Consider the following 16,857-nt stretch of genomic DNA (forward strand, 5'->3'; position numbering starts at 1 on the left):
TGTTTTTCCTTTGCACTAAATATGCACTAAATGAGCAGACAGAACTTCACATCATTTTGGCCCTGAAACATCCTGAGCAACCCGGTCAAAGCACACAGAGAGATCCTTTACCCTAGAGTCTTCTAACTCCCTCTGGAGTTTCTCAGCTTTGGTCTTTTCAAAGAGCAGACTTTGCTCGATCTCCTTAAGGAGGGCATGCTCCCGTCTGGTCTGCGTCTGTTAGTACAGAAGGAGGGGGAGAGGAAGAAAACACAACCAGTGCCACCATCACATGCCAGCCCAATGCACAAGGTGAGAAGAGGGAGGGGAAATAAGAATGAGGTGAGATGTCACATGCAGGTAATGTAAAAAAAAAAAGTAAGAATGCATGAGAACACCGCCGGATGCAGAAACATTGTAGAGGTTTGTCTCCAGTATAAAATATCTGGAGGATACAAATCAGTCAGGGTCAATAGGCTTTTGTAAAAGATGAAGTGTGTAAGTGAGCGAGCGAGCGAGCGAGCAGATTAACACAACAGAAACTCTAAGGAGAAAATCCTGGAGAGCACCAGAGCTCCTGAAGTTCTAATTTAAAACTGTATGGCCTTAGAATAATAAAAATTATCTGATTTTATAAACACGTTTTATTTAGGTCTAATAAACAAACAAAAACAAAAAAGCACTATTTAATAAATACTAGCAAAATATGCAATGGTTGTGATATTGCTGCGGTGTAAGCCTCGCTGCTAGAGGAAAATCTAATTTTATAACAGCAACGAATATACTTACATAATACGAAAAAATATATAAAATTAAAAACTGTTTAAAAATACGAAAGGCTTCTTACAATGCCAAGGAGATTTTAAATTAAATAATAATTACGGTTAAGTTGAACATGTGCGCTTTAACTTTTGACAGAATCACAGCCTGTTTTATACTCAGCACTCGGTAATGGGAAATTGTCCAGCTGTTTTGTGTCCAGCTGTTTGACGCATAAGCTTCTGCAGCTGAAGTTTCTGAATTCCACTGAAGATTTCGAATCAGAGATGACCAAAATACACTACAAGGCAAATATTTTGTGAGCACCTGACCAACATACCTGAATGTACTTGATTTACAAAAGACATTCAATACAATTACAACCAGTTTGAGCAAAAACACACACGGGTCTGAACTTCAGGTGATCACATGCTGTCAGCCACAAAGTGTATTAGAGATGCACTGCGAATCAGGACTAACAATTTGACACTTAAGAAGATTCTTATTAGAGATAGCTAAAAATAAATAAATAAATAAATAAATAAATAAACAAAACATAAAAAAAATAGAGTCAGTGATGTATTGTAATTCTTTGCCACACTGTCTCCAAAATAATAATAAAAAAATCATAATTATAATTAGTATCATACATATTTTTTATTGCTATGTGTTTACATTTGAGATGATGATACATTGCTGTTCCTCTATAATCCTACAGGTGGCACACTCTAGTCACACACTGGCAGTTTGTCAATAATAAGTATTTAATATTTTTTATTTCTGAGTTGATAAATAAGTACTGGCAAACATCCTCGTAAAGAAATAAATAACTGTGTTTAAATACAAAACAGTACATCCAAGAGTTTAAACTAAGAAGTTTAATTCTTAAATCTAATTAAGAAGTAATAAATCGCAGTTGTAATATGTGGCAAAATAATCTTGTATTAACAGTCAGGAACTTAAAGATGTATTTCAGAGTACTGCTAAATAGCTATATTGTTATCGCACAGACATGTACTGGTGTTAAAGTACAAATAATATAGTAACATTAAATGTGATAATATGATGCCACCAGGTATAAAACAGGCTGTGATTTCTATTTGATTTAGTCGGGTTCATGTTAATACTATAGTTATGAGCAGACTACGACAGAGAGCACTTTCACTAGATTGTCTCTTCACCTTAGTCACCTCCAGTATAACGGTTCCCACTGTTTTGGGGAGCTGTTGATCTCTATACATCATGTGAGCTGATAAGTTATGTATAATGATGTCACTGAAACAGCCAGCACTGCAGTAATACACATAGATAACATTTAAACAGTGCACTGTCACAGTGGCAGAGCTCTTCAGATGCTTCACTGCGTACAGTTTCTCCTTAAACAACAAAGAGTAGAGAACATTAACGGTCTGGTTTGTTGGTTTTGTCGACTTTTAAGGTCATGCATTACAGGTGGTACCTTCGACAAAGTTACAGCAAGCCAGACTCATCATGAGAAGATGATAGACAGCTGGTGAGTCGCGTGTTTTCAGTTAGTAGCCCCCACAAACATACAAGTTAATATAAGAAAATATTAATTCATCCATTAGTCAGTGATTAGTCACCACCTCAACCACGAGTGACCCTCTAGACGCAACTAGCGAAGACCGACAACAAGGGTTCTGTGAGGATTTCTTCAAGAACTCAGGCTTGTTAATTCACAAAAATGATTTTATATGAAACTCACTTTCTTCATGCCGCTTAATGTGTGGCCTGAAACCTTTAATCCCCGATCTACATTCTAAACTTTAGGTGAAGAGCAAGAAAAAAAAAAAATTTATGGAGGAGATGAAGGAACAATGATGAATTCAAGTGATGAGGGCTTTTTTTCATTGTCACTAAAACACCTACTATGGTTTAGTACCTACTATGAACTGCACATGACATCCGAAAAACGAACAAAAATCTGGACACTAATGCGGTGTGTGAGTGGAACCTGCACCAACGAGTCTTTACCTCCAGGTCTCCTTTGGTAATACACGCTTCTTCCACACGAAACTGGAGGTCTTCCACTTTTCTGTTGGTGCACAAAAAGATTCGAGATCATATTCTTTCTCTCTCTCTCACACACACACATGCAGAAAATTAAACCAGCTAAATAAAAATAAATAAATAAAACAATAGAAAAGATCATTACATCTGCTCTCATTACTTTGCACTTCGTAATCATAATAATAATAATATATTTAACAGGTCTTTTGTATTAAAAGAGCCAACAATCATGAAAGTTTTTTTTTTTTTTTTTTTTAGTAAAACGGCTGGTTTTCTCAAGTTGTCCAACACTTAACTACAGAATTCAGTACCTCCCCACTCTGTTATTAGTTATGCTTGCCAGAGGGGAAAAATCAAACCAGTCACAGGTCACACTCTCAGAATTTCTACAGATTACAAAGTTTAGTTTATTGTGCAAGAAAGAAACACAGTGAATATAAAAGGAACTTATTTACATGCAAATTTATACTGCAGAACAACCAGCAAGATCGCTGTAATAATGAAATAAAAATTAAATCTATACATAATAATAAAACTGAAAAGTTGGCAATCTTTGTATATTCAAAAAAAAATATTTGGGTAAGACGCAAGATAAGTAACAGAACACATCATAGATGTGACAATTTCTGGAACTTTAGTCTGGCTGTTTGTGTTTGATGAAATCATCAGTTTATCTCAAATCCAACAGATGGCGCTGTACATTTTTCAATACGCGCTTATGAGTGTGCGATTGAAATATATCTAATAAACGCGATCTCATCAGGGTAACAGTGTGCAGTTTGAGTGTAAAATTAAATTCCACCTGAACTAATTTCGAGCGAGCACATCTAGATAATAAATAAATAAAATAAAGTAATTAACAAAATATAGTAAGCTGCACTTATTCTGGCTTACAGACTGCAAGCAAAGTCATTACAGTGGAACCTTGGATTGTCAGAAACTTGGTCTGTGAGCGTTTTTTGCAAGACGAGCAAAATTTAAAAATAAACTATTAATAACTTGTCAAACAACCGAGGTCTTAATATACACAAGTACTGTAGTACGTATACACTTTGTCTGCCGAGCGTCATATGATCACAACTGAGCCTATGGTTTTTCTTACTGGCACTGTGGGATTGTGGGTAATTGTCTCCCATGCTCAGTCTCAGTGCACATGCGTCACTGTGCGCGCCTGTACTGTTTACTATAACCTTGTGACTGTGTGTGTATGTGTGTGAGAAAGAGAACGTCTAACGTTCTTTTTAAAGGTAAAGTGCAGGTTAATTTTTTATTTTTTTATATTTTGTTTTAATGATTTTTATATTAATATCTTTGGGTTGTGGAACGAATCATCTGTGTTCCTATTATTTCTTATGGAGGAAATTCACTTTGATATACAAGTACTTTGATATACAAGCACACTTCCAGAATGAATCATGCTCGCGATCCAAGGTTCCACTGTGTATCTACTACTTGCTCCAATCTAGAACCGTCTTACCTCCTTTCTTCCTCTAGCTGATTCAAAAGCTCCACCTTTTCCCTGTCTGCAGCCTCCACCAGGCTGCGCAGATCATCCATTTTGGCCTCCATATCAGCCACATACTACACAAACAAACATTTAAAAAAAAAATTTTTTTTTAATGAAAAAATCTAAATAAACCGTATAAGTATTTACCACATTATTATTATTATTATTAAAAAATCTGCTTTGCCCTATGTAGGCTGTGAAACCGTGTTCCTGACCTGTTCTTGACCTTCTCTGAGGATGCTGAGCTCCTGCTCCACTTCTCCTACTTGGCTAGTGGCTTTAGCGACCTCGGCCCGCTCCAGGTCACGCTCGGCAAGGAGCTGCTCGATGTGCTGCTGCTTCTCCTTCAGAGCCTCCTGGAGTGCCGTGGTGCCTGAGATCTTCCGCGTGTACCTCGACGAGGTTTCCGTCAGCTACACAGGCACAAGAACGAGACAGAGATGTTAAAACTGGTTATGTTATAAATTAGATGTTTATTCACATTTATCTTCGTTCTACTTTAGCTACTAATTCCTTGCTGCTGAAGCTCCATATACTCTGGACTGCCATAAAAACATCTGACACTGAGTGAGAGGGTCACTGGGACCATTTTCCACTGAGCATCAACGGCTCCTCTGTGGAGGTCATCGAAAGCACCAAATTCCTGGGTGTCCACCTAGAGAAGGACCTCAGGTGGTCCCTTAACACCAGCTCCCTACACAAGAAAGCCCAAACGTCTTTTCTTTCTAAGAAGACTGAGGAAGGCCCAGCTTCCACCACCGATCCTGACCACCTTTTATAGAGGAACTATCGAGAGCATCCTGAGCAGCTGCATCACTGTCTCGTTTGGGAATTGTGCCATATCAGACCGCAAGACCCTACAGCGGATAGTGAGAACAGCAGAGATGATCATCTGGGTCTTTCTTCCCTCTATTGAAGACATCTACCCCACACGCTGCAAAGCCACCAACATTGTGGCTGATCGGACACACCCCTCTTACACACACTTCACTCTCCTGCCATCTGGAAAAAGGTACCGAAGCATTTGGGCCCACACATCCGGACTGTGCAACAGTTTTTTTTGTTCCACAAGCTACCTGCCTTCTCAACAAAAAGGGACTGAACTGATAAACACACACACACACACACACACACACACACAAACATTATCACTCAGCTTAACTCAACTACCTCAAAACATTGAGACTGGACTGACTAATCAATACAAAGCGCAAACACACTGACCTACACCACCAAACTATCGTACACACCAACCTGTAAATGCTCTTTTGCACAATATTCATTACTGGACTACTTTTGGCACTTTGGCACTTCTTAACTTCTTAATTCTTGAAACTACCTCAACTCATCACCTCAACACCTTATTATTATGTTATGTTGTCGCACTGTCACTTTGTTGCTTTTGTTTGCACATTTGCAAATGCACTTTATGTTGTCGTAAAAAACCCTGTAGATAGTCTTCCTTCGTTAGGTAGTTTCTGTTGTAATTTATGTTAGGTCAATCTGTCTTCTCTCTGCTAGCCAGCTAACTAGGCCTCTTAGTTAGTTATAGATTAGTTTTTCTGTTAATTTATGTTGTAATTTTATGTTTAGAGGTAGAATTTTATGTTGCATGTAGCACCTTGGTCCTGGAGAAACGTTGTTTCGTTTCACTGTGTACTAACTGTATATGGTTGAAGTGACAATAAAGCCTACTTGAACAAAATATAAATAACGACAATGCTGATAAAGTAGAAAGACAACTTCAGAGGACAAACTCAAACCCTGTAGGCCAGACGTCACTAAATATTCTGTTAACGAGTGTGAAAGCAGGTTTGGTGCAAAGGTGACTCACCAGACCGGTGCGGCTGGGCTTGCCGCTCACAGACGACGCCACGGAGCTCATGGAGCTGATTGAGGAGGAGCTCGGGCTGCGTTTCAAACCTGCCGGCGTAGACACCTTCCGCGCTGCGGCCTTAGCCTTGGCCGGAGTGGTGGAGGGGAAGCCGATGCGCGTCACCTTGTGCACCGGGGCAAAAAGACCGTACTTGGGCTGACACTGGAAGTACCTGGAAAAAACAAGACAAAAAAAACAATAATCACTTTGTACTTAATGTCGTGATATTTGCTTTCTTTCTTTTATTTTATTCTTTTTTTTGGGGTTTTCCAATTTTCTCCCCAATATTAATCGCAGCCAATTCCTCCCTGTCGCCAGGGGGCTCCCACATTAAGGCTACTATTACCACTCAGTCGGGAGGGCGAAGAGATCCCGCATCTTTTCGAACTGCTTGCTCACGCACCGTTAGGGGCGGAGTAACACACTCGGAGGAAAGCGCTAGCCGCTCCTTCCGCGTGCGCGAGCTCCGGTCGCCCTTGATTGGCTGTAGAGCCGTGATTTATGTGGGTGCGCAAGTACCTCTCATCCCTCCCCCTTGAGAGAGCTCGGCCAATCAGCTCTCTCTGTGCCTCCGGCTGTGAGAGGAAAACAGCATCACCCGGGGTTCGAACCAGCGCCCCCCAGATGATAGGGCGAGCGCTTTACAACTGCGCCACTCGGAGGCCCTGTGATATTTGCTTTCAAGTAATAAATAATGAATGAACACATTAGGATCAGTGTGTAATGCATGTGTGTACCTGGTTCCAGCCACCGCACCATCGTTCTTCCCTAAAGGCTCGTCCAGCTCCACTCCACACCACTCACCTTTGGCAAAATCTGTTTCCCCTAAAAAGCGTACTACACCGGCTTTGCTCCCACCAACCTACAACATCAATTGAGATTATTATTATTCCGATTAACACACTGTTTGTAGATATTACCAGGAGCGTTCGAGTCAAACTGGGACTTCTGATTGAGCAGAACACAGTTATGAGAGTAAAATCTCCCTTTACTTCTCTTTTTAATCCGCTGCTACACTAATGGACTAATCTCAGTGTTTCACTAGCGCTTGGATACAATCGAGGTATTAAGTTCTCTCAGTACACCAGAACCACGATCCGAATGTCTGCTTCACGGCCCAAAGGTGTGGAAATGGCTTGGAGTGAGGTCAGGACTGTTATGGTGGACGTGGCAACAACGTCCAAGTTCCTGTTGGTAAACGACTGCGTGTACAGTTCACACAAACAGATGCGTCTCTCCCACAAGTTATCAGTTGATTTTTAAGCATCAGGTGATCGTTTAATGTTCACAGGAATACAGTTTATTTATACAGCTTTTTTTTTTTTTACATTTTTTATTTCTATTTTATATTTTATTTTAACCATGACGACATATTGTGTGTAGATTTCATTAGACACTTACAAGCTTCTTTAAAACCATTGCACTGTTGAAACGTTTTACTGTGACACACTGTGGAAACGGGAATCAATTTTATGATTTATTAAAAAAAATAAAATTTATGAGCTACCATTTAAAATATTACCACAAGTCCCGGTTTGACTTAAACACCCCCGTGTTTACCAAGATATTTTGCTCACTGGCTACAAAAAGCATTTCAACCTTTTTTTTTTTTTTGTAGGTAATATTTATTATAATAATAATAACAACATTGTATTATTTTATGCTGATACTCACGAGAAAGAAACTGACTTGTTTTAAAGCATAATATATTCATCATTAAAAGCTACTGTATTTTATATTACAAATAAGAGAAAAAAAATTTAGCCAACGTCCTCACCAGGACACGGTCGCCCATCTTTAGCTCGCGCTCCCCTTTCTTCACAGAGCCTGCCTCTGACAGGTTGGACACTGACTCAGAAGCCGAGCGAGTCAGGGTCGAGGCAGGCTTGGCAGGTTTTTTGGTTGCTGCGCTAGCCGGCGGAGCGACAGCTGGGGCGGTTTCTGAAGCAGCCGCCGGAGGGGTGACGGGAGTGGTGGCCGGAGCGGGCGCCGGAGTGGCAGGCGGCGCTGTCGTCGTCGTCGCTGTCGCGGGGGGTGTCGGAGAAGCGGGCGCCGTCGTCGTCCCATTAGCTTCACCCTCCACTCTGGAAAGCTTGGAGGGCCGTGTAAAAATACCCCTCAAAGGATCGGATTGAAAGTAGCGCACTCCTGCCACCGAGCCGTCGTTTTTCCCGATCGGCTCGTCCAGCACGATGCCGGCCCATTGTCCTGGGGCAAACTGGGTCTCTCCAAGGAACTGAACGTAGCCCGGCTTGTTCCCGTTCACCCAAACTCGATCGCCAACTTTAAACTCCTCAGCTGCATCCGGGGTTTCAGACGAAGCTTTGTCACCTGAAACTGATTTAGCTGCAGCAGCTAAGAAAATGAAAAATAATGTTATTTTTTAAATATGTGAGAATTCATCTTAAGAAATTGTAAGTACTAGATGTGGTTTGCATACAACTGAAAACTCGGACTTACAGGTTGGGGACGTCTTGCTGGTCCCGGTCCCAGCTGGTCTGCTGATCTTGCTGGGGGCTTTGAGTCCGCTGGGCTTGGCTGTACTCATGATTTCTCCGTTTGTTCCTCGTAAACTGGCTTGTCACAAACCATTGACTCCGTCTAATAACTTGCAGCAGCACACTGACGGTTTTACAACAGGGACCATAAAAAAAAAATAAAAAAAAGGGAAGTGGGGTAAGAAAAGTGGTGATTCTATTTAAAAAAAAAAAGTGAAAAACAAGAAAACACAAGCATCAGCGAAATGACAACAGGAAGTCAAAACTTCTAATGTGGAGTACGAACAAAACACAATGAAATATTATAAAGTCTAAAACCTTTTCCCTTTTGAGATTCTGTTAAATTTCAATTGAACTTTATTTACATAGCGCTTTGCATAGTTGTGTAGATCTGTACAATTTCAGTTTGCAGAAACGCAGACCTGTCTTGCTTTTAAGCTTAGATCAGCTATGATGGTGATGGTAATGCTTAGTGATAACCGCTCAAACGTTTGGGGTCACTTGCATATTTCTTTTTTTAGTGATTTATTTTCTACATTTTACAATAATACTGGGGATTTCAAAATTATAAAATAACACATATGGAACTACTTAATTATGCAACAATTAAACAAAGGTCAGTTGTTATTGTTAGGACACAGATGTCAGCCTTTCTGGAAAAGTTATTTCAAGAACAGTATTGAGTCAATGAATTCGCAAAACCCATCAAGCACTATGACTGACTCTCATGAAGATCTTCCCGAGAAAGCAAGATCAAAACGTACCTCTGCTACAAAGGAGAAGTTCATTTAAAGTTACCAGCCTCAGAAATCACCAATTAACGAACAGCACCTTAGATTAGAACCGTTATGAAGGATTTACACATCATAAGTAGCACATACACCTCAATATCAACTGTTCAAATGAGATTATTTTCTATCGTATTATTTGGATGCATTTAGCATTGCTTTACAGTGTAGAAAGAAATAAAAATCAGGAAATACCATGAAGTTAGAGAGTGATTCCAAACTTCCAAGAGTTAAAAGTGTTTCTTTAGCATTTCTGGACACCTGTGAGATGTGTTGCAATCCACACAGGCTACATCAGCTGTCCTGGTTACCCAGAACGCTTGGATGCTGCTCAGCACTGATCAGTGACAAAACCACAATAACTCAGCTACCTGGTCTGCCCAAAGTCTTTAAAACATTTAGAGAAACTGACACTCCCAAGCATATACGCAGGATCAGGCAGGCCAGCCAGAGGCGACTGAACGAGTCTGTTTAAATCACGTGTCTGCAAAACCAGACTCATTGAGACATGGATGAACGCCAGAAGAAGGGCAGATGTTCACACATCAGTCAGACAGATGAGACTGAACTTCAGACTAGGTGGAAATAAAAAAATTATAAAAATAAAAATCACACATGCAGAACGAGAGGACGTGACATGCCTAGACTGAGGAGGAAAAACAACACGTGGCCATCATACGCAGACAAAATCTGAGATAGTTGTGCAGTTGCTGATTACTAAAGATCAGGGCAGGGAAACACGCCTGACATGTCGGGTAAACTTGTTTGTGAATAATCTGATAAACTCTTACCACTAATAAGGTCACGAGAAAGCGCTCGAGTTCGTGTTAAAACTATACTGATATTCATAAATTCATACAAAGGGACGCTCAACTAACGAGTACTCACGTGATGTAACCTGAGCAGTTATGTGATGAAGCACAGAAGATCCCGTGTGCTTTGGCTGCACAGGACGAGATGCCAAAAATAAACGAGGATTGCGCCTGAAGAATTACAAACGGACAGATTTAGAGACGTCCTTAAAAACCCAAAGCAGCTTCGGTTGCATAAGGCTCGCGTACTCACCTCATACACGTCAGTCGGTCAGAAGTCATACGCTGATGAAATTCCAAAAACTTTTATCTTACTCTTCCGACAACCAGAACAAAGACGTGTTTCATACGTGTTTCTGGCATAAAGCTGCCCAGCTAGCAAAGGAGTGTTAAATAATATAGATATATTAATAAGCTTCACTAGATGATAAATGCATGATATTTTAAGAATAAATATGTAAAAGAAAACTTCGAGAAATATGCATCAGTATAAAAAGAATAAAAACTAAATTATTTTGCATTTAAACCTTCAAAGACTGTAATCCAATAGTTTGTCCGATGTATACCAAAGCTCATGCACAAAAGACTTTTAACCAGGGCACAAATACATAGGGGCCCAAAACAATGTATGGACAGTGTGAATAATATACAGCATATAAGCACATATAAGCATCAATGATGCAACTACTGACATCTTTAAAGCAAACAACATGACACAATGCTACACTGCCATAATTCAATTCGAGTTTTAAAAGTGGCCAGAGACAACAACTGCTGAAGTGTGTATAAATTTTCTGGGCCCCTCTATAGGTCATCCAGGGCACATCATCAGGACAGGATAAAAGAGCCTGCTGCACATATCACTTTACTCACACACTCAAGTCACCACGCATCAAGCTTACGTTCATACTTGTTTTCACTGCGTTCATCCCGATTTTGGGGGAACAGAACCCCGGTCCAGGACAGTTCATAGGACGTCAGACGTATTGTGGTGCTTGAGAAATGATCAGTAAACTCACAATCCTGAGAACATTGTGTTAGATGTAATCACAGAATTTACTACTCGTATGTTGTTCCTCTAAATCTAAAGCTACGGTCCAGTCTCTGTTTTTGGCTGCAGAGATGACGATGATGTCATAATTGTTTTGGGTTCCTCTTTATTCCTTTATTAGGACACACGGGTGCAGCGTGCATGCATTATGGCAGGAAGTCTAAGAGCTAAAAGTGGATGCCAGAACACAGGATCTTCCTTCAGCACAATGAGACTACAGACCTCACACCATTAAACTGGACTCGGGAGACTGTGACTTGGTTAAATACAGGCTTCATGCTTACACTTGAGATGTGCTCGTGTATAAAGTTCTGTCCGTCATCCACACTACAGTGCCTGCAGTGCCCCAGACGCTCAGATTCTGCTTGGCACTGATCAGTGACAAAACCACAAGAGCTTCCATCTGTAACCTGGTCTGAACAAATTCATTAAAATGTTTAGAGAAGCCGACACTCCTAAGGAGCCGAGCAAGATGAGGCAGGCCAGCCAGAGGTGACTGAACGAGTCTGTTTTTCTGCTGAACGCCACAAAAACTCAGATTTATCGTCGTGGAAATGGCGTCATGTCCTTGTGATAAGAACTTATTCAGCACTTTATATAATCATCAAACAGGAATGACCTTCTGGCTGCATTATTATTATTGTTTTCAATAACAGAAGAGATCTGACTTTCACCCTTACCACAACGCAGCACTTCGAGCATTCATGACGCTTCACGTCCTTCTGCAGCTCCTCCTGACACCCGAGCTTTCTACATGTGACTCACCTGTTCAGATTCCCACAGAGACAAATCTTTCAGCCCTTCTAAAAAGCTCATCCTGTTAAGGGTTGCATGAAGCCTGGAACATTCTGGATCGGGATCCATCGCATCACACGCACACGACAGGCAATACGAAAACATCAGTGAACCTAACACGCATGTCTTTGGACTGAGAGAGAAAACCCCACGTACAAACTCTACGCTCACAGACTCAGAAGGCGGAAATCGAACCCACAACCCTGATGCCCAAGTGTGTGGCCACGGTGCTAATCACTACACCAGCATTCTGCCCTTCTCACCCCTTCTGTAGACTTTAATGTGTACACCAGTATCTGATGAAGATCACACCCGAGTCTGTCGTCTCCTGGGGGTCTGCGTGCATGGAGTTGGCCTGTTCTCCCTGTGATCAGTCATGTTTCCTCCTGGTGCTCTGGTTTCCCCCCCACAGTCCAGAGACAGTTAGCGGGTCAGGCTAACTGTGTGTGTTATGTATTCTGTGTGCACTGTGATGGAGGGACTCCAGGCCCCCACGGCCCTGATTACAGGATGAAGCTGTACAGACCGTGACTGAGTGACTGAGTAATTTTGTGTATTGTCAGTGTGAAAGTACTGGTGTGAGATTAGACAAATGACACACACACACACACACACACACAAACAGAAAGGGTTAGCGTGTGAACCAGTACAGTCCTGAGTGTAAACATATAAAATGCCTTTCTATTTACAGCAGGTGAGAAAGTCCATCAGTACGCGCAGTGTGTGTGTGTGTGTGTGTGTGTGTTTTGACCTGACACAGCACAGACGTTCCGCAATGTCATTTCTTCTCCTGGGCTGCCTGGCCACGTCTATACACACGCTCGCGCGCGCTCACGCTCTCTCACTCACACACACACACACACACACGTCAAACCGCGCTAAAGCACCCGCAGGCTTCGAACCCTGGCCGAACCCTGGCCGAACCCCGTTGGTAGACTCGCGGTTGCTAACTAGTAACAGAAAATACTAGAACTAGCTAACGGTTATTAGCCCGCGCGCTAAAGGTTAGCATACTCCGGGAAATTCCTTCACCTAGCCCCCTGAGCTAGCAGGTTTAAACACATTCTCTACCTACGCCAGATTCTCTCCTCCTTCAGTCGTTTTTATGACGCCACACGGGACTTTAATCTGCCCCCGGGGGCATTTAATTTACCTGTCAGGATCCCGAGGAAGGCGGGCAGGTCTCCGCGCGCGAGCGGGATTAAAGCCTCGGTGGTTACTCGTACTTGTGCGGATTTCACCGGGAACTTCAGAGACTCGCCGTGGTCACGTGGTGACGTAGCGCACGCGCGCCCGACGCTGCGTCCTAAACCACCAGCTAGCGCACTACGTCGAGTGCTGAAGTAGTTCACGTAGGGCTCTTCGTGCCTGGCGTGTCGATCAGGACGGTTAAACTAAAACTAAAGTACTGTTTGTAAGGTGTATTCATAATAATAATATAATAATAATAATAATAATAGGGGTGTGTCACTTTCTGCACAAAAAAAGCATAATGAATAAAATCTGACTCATTTCTGGACCATCAATAACTCAAAACAATGTGCATTTTATTCATTCATTCTTCTATACAACACATCCTGTGTAAAGGGTCACGGGAGCCTGGAGCCTATCCCAGGTGACTTAGGACGGACACACACACACACACACACACACACTACGAGCAGAAATGAGCCTAATCTGCATGTCTTTGGACTGTGGGAGGAAACCAGAATACCTGGCGGAAACCCAGAAGTGCAGATGATTCGCTCCACAAAAGAATACGACGAGCATTTTTACATTATTCAGTTATGATACCAGTGTAACATCAGTATACATTATACAATGAGGCCTTTCAAATGTTGTACTGTTCTGTATTTAGATTTAGCAAATATGTGGTTTCAGTCTAACACATCAGACTATAACCCGTGTGTCTAAACCATGGGAAACCACCAAGCATGGGTAGAACATCATCTCCATGCACAAAGACCAGAGATGAGATTGAAACCCAAAAAGAACCTTTTCTTGTGTTTAAACACAAAACCACACCAACCGTTGGAATAACAGGTTTACCAATGACATCATCATAAAGAAACATATTCACTCTCTTTCAGTAACCCTGTCTGTGTTTGGTAAACCCAGAGCCTAAGCGTGAAACACTGGGCGTGTTGCAGGCAGGATGCGTGGTACACCCTAGATTGTAAGACATTATGCACTTGCCTCACAAAGGCTCGAGGGTATTTCATTAAAAACAAACAAACAAAAAAAGTCACATTGAGAATGATAAGTCAGTATTAGCTAACTAACCTGCGCTAACGGTATAGCAATGTCTTTTGGATTTACAAAGCAATAAGGCAGCATGGCAAGGTAAACCTGCTGTACTTCTTTGTTTTTCTGGCCAAAAAAAGTTACACACAGAGTTGCATCTGGTTTCATCAAAATCTTCTCCAGCAGATCCCAAAGACAAGGTTACAGTCAGGGTAGGAAAAACTCCTTCCATGTGATAACCTGGTCATTCAGTACATTCAGAGCGGCAGCTGACTTCATTTTATTTCCACATAACACTACTGAGTCCAGACCTGGGGTCCGTTCTTTGTACATCGCTAACTCAGTTAGCTGGATTTGATTATTGTGGATTTGTCCTGATCTTGGGTTTTTTAGTTCTTCGATGCGCATCTCGCACTTGCTGTCATAGCGACAGGTCCGTAAGCTTAAACCTGTTCGGAAGCAGGTTTGTTTCATGTAAACAGGATTTAGGCTGCGCTCCTGGCAGGTTATGATTGGTTAAAGAGCACGACTGACGCGGTATATAGGGAGAGGGTGCCTTAAAAGATAATAAAGATAACTACGCTAAAGATTACCATTTTGTAAGATGTTCTTTTACTTCACTTTTATACTGTATATATATATATATATATACACACATAATTAAAGTTAAAAATTCGACATAACCCTCTAATAAAAGCTCTTGCTCCGCTTTAGAATAACTTGAGCCGCTCTTTTGCCATTTCGTCAACCAATCGCAGGGCTTGTGATCAGTGTTTCCACTGTCGATGCATATCGCCTTTTAAACCAACGCACGAACGCGCTATAATCTTAGACAACTCAATCCAGATATACTAATCATCAACAACAGGTGAGCTCGAAGAACCAAATTAGCACAATGATCTCATCTCGGATGTGTCAATCCATCTCGGATGTGTCAAGCGACGTACGAAGAACGGACCCCTGTTCAACTAAAGCAACCCCAGACCCTAATGCAATTCAATTCAATTTTATTTGTATAGCACTTTAAGCACTTGTTGTAAAGTTAAATAAGTGAAAGACTCAACATGTGACAGAGAATCGCCACCTCACAGTATTTACTATGATGTAACAGTATAGGGTCTGTGTATAAAAACTGCAGTCAGTAACATGTGAGACAGGGAAGCGCACCGGCTGCTGGTCATCTCAGGGACACTGATGGTATGATAATACCGCTCTTTACTTATACGACGGACTGATCACTTGAATCTTGATTGAGTTACTTTACATTTAATTAATTCACTATAGTGCTCATTACAAGGGAAAGAGTAACGTATGGTATGCTGTGATTGTTGTTTAAGTTTAAATGTATTCACAAAAAATGTAATATGATGTTGTGTATTACGTGTCCTTTAAAGGATTAATAGAATAGTATGTGTTAGTTAGTTGTGTTAGAAGCTTAGTTAAATAATTCTGTTGTATTTGTTAAAATTTTATTTAGCTGGTGTGTTTTAAAAGTAGTGATTTGACTGTTATTTACCAGGAATAGTGATGTACCCTTTTTTCTGGTTTTCATTTAAGGTTATCGACCTCGCTCTCTCTCTTCCTCACTTAGTCAAATCTATTTTGAACAATTGTTGTGTAACCTGCAAAGCTGTCAGACACAAGAATTAAAAGTGATTCCAGAGTTGATTCCCGTGTCCCCTGTAGTTGGCTATGGCTTCTTTCGAGTTTGAAGCAGAGGCTGATGTGCAAATTCCCAGATAACTCGACAATTGTCATTGTCACAAAGCAGCTTTACACAATCAAAATAATTATTTAAGTTTGTATGAAATGTGAATGTTTATGAATCAAAATGGTCAGTTTGTCCCTGGTGAGCAAGCCAAGGGCGACAGTGGCAAGGAAAAACTTCCTGAGATGGTAATAGGAAGAAACCTTGAGAGGAACCAGACTCAACAGGGAACCCATCCTCATTTGGGTGAAACAGAAAGCAGGAAATGATCTGCATTTATACAGTGTGTTAGGTGGCAGGAAGTTCAGCTATAATAGCTGATGTTAATATGGAGTCCAGTTAGTTATTGAAAACTTAGGTAGACTTGTTTTCAATAACACACACCCCTAACACAGCCACCAGGGGCCTGGAGTCCGTTCTACTGTACGTAGGCAGTTCAGGTTTCAATGTAGGCAGCACGATGGTGTAGTGGTTAGCCTTGCACCAACCTTGGTTCTCCTCCGTGTGCATGGAGTTTGTATGTTCTGCCCAGGGGTTTCAATGCGTTGGTCATTTTAAATCTCATTTATTTTCTCTGCTTGGCACAGGCCAATAATTGGACACCATGAGATCAGTAGTGTATGGGGACACCGGAACTGAAATGGACGTTTTCCAATATAGAACAAAAACAAGACAGGGCACAATAAGCCCAGTAGCCGTTGGTGTGACAACAGCCTGTGAAAGGTATATTTGACACAAAAGATGTTTCACTGACAGAATAGGTTGTGGCATGACAAGGAAGCGCTAGCTGCTGGGTGGGAAGCGTCAGA

General features: G+C 41.4%; 1 protein-coding gene across 6 annotated transcripts in view; it reads right to left on the reverse strand.

The window, feature by feature from the left end:
• clip1a (CAP-GLY domain containing linker protein 1a) overlaps positions 1–13,359 on the reverse strand; it is a 41,358-nt gene extending 27,999 nt beyond the window's left edge. For 2 of the 6 annotated variants that reach the window (XM_053480608.1, XM_053480603.1), the window contains exons 1-9: positions 13,250–13,342; positions 8,613–8,774; positions 7,930–8,507; positions 6,890–7,014; positions 6,111–6,324; positions 4,492–4,689; positions 4,247–4,350; positions 2,734–2,794; positions 112–216 (exon numbers count right to left, since the gene is read on the reverse strand). In XM_053480608.1, the coding sequence (XP_053336583.1) occupies positions 112–216; positions 2,734–2,794; positions 4,247–4,350; positions 4,492–4,689; positions 6,111–6,324; positions 6,890–7,014; positions 7,930–8,507; positions 8,613–8,700 (1,473 nt within the window). In that variant the 5' untranslated portion in view covers positions 8,701–8,774; positions 13,250–13,342. Of the gene's footprint in view, positions 1–111; positions 217–2,733; positions 2,795–4,246; positions 4,351–4,491; positions 4,690–6,110; positions 6,325–6,889; positions 7,015–7,929; positions 8,508–8,612; positions 8,847–10,326; positions 10,422–10,503; positions 10,626–13,249 lie in introns of all 6 variants that reach the window. The other 4 variants (XM_053480606.1, XM_053480605.1, XM_053480604.1 and 1 more) reach the window with 4 other exon arrangements.
• Between the last annotated feature and the right edge of the window lie 3,498 nt (positions 13,360–16,857).

The sequence above is a fragment of the Clarias gariepinus genome, chromosome 21, assembly GCF_024256425.1.
Source record: "Clarias gariepinus isolate MV-2021 ecotype Netherlands chromosome 21, CGAR_prim_01v2, whole genome shotgun sequence".
Taxonomy (NCBI): Eukaryota; Metazoa; Chordata; class Actinopteri; order Siluriformes; family Clariidae; genus Clarias; species Clarias gariepinus.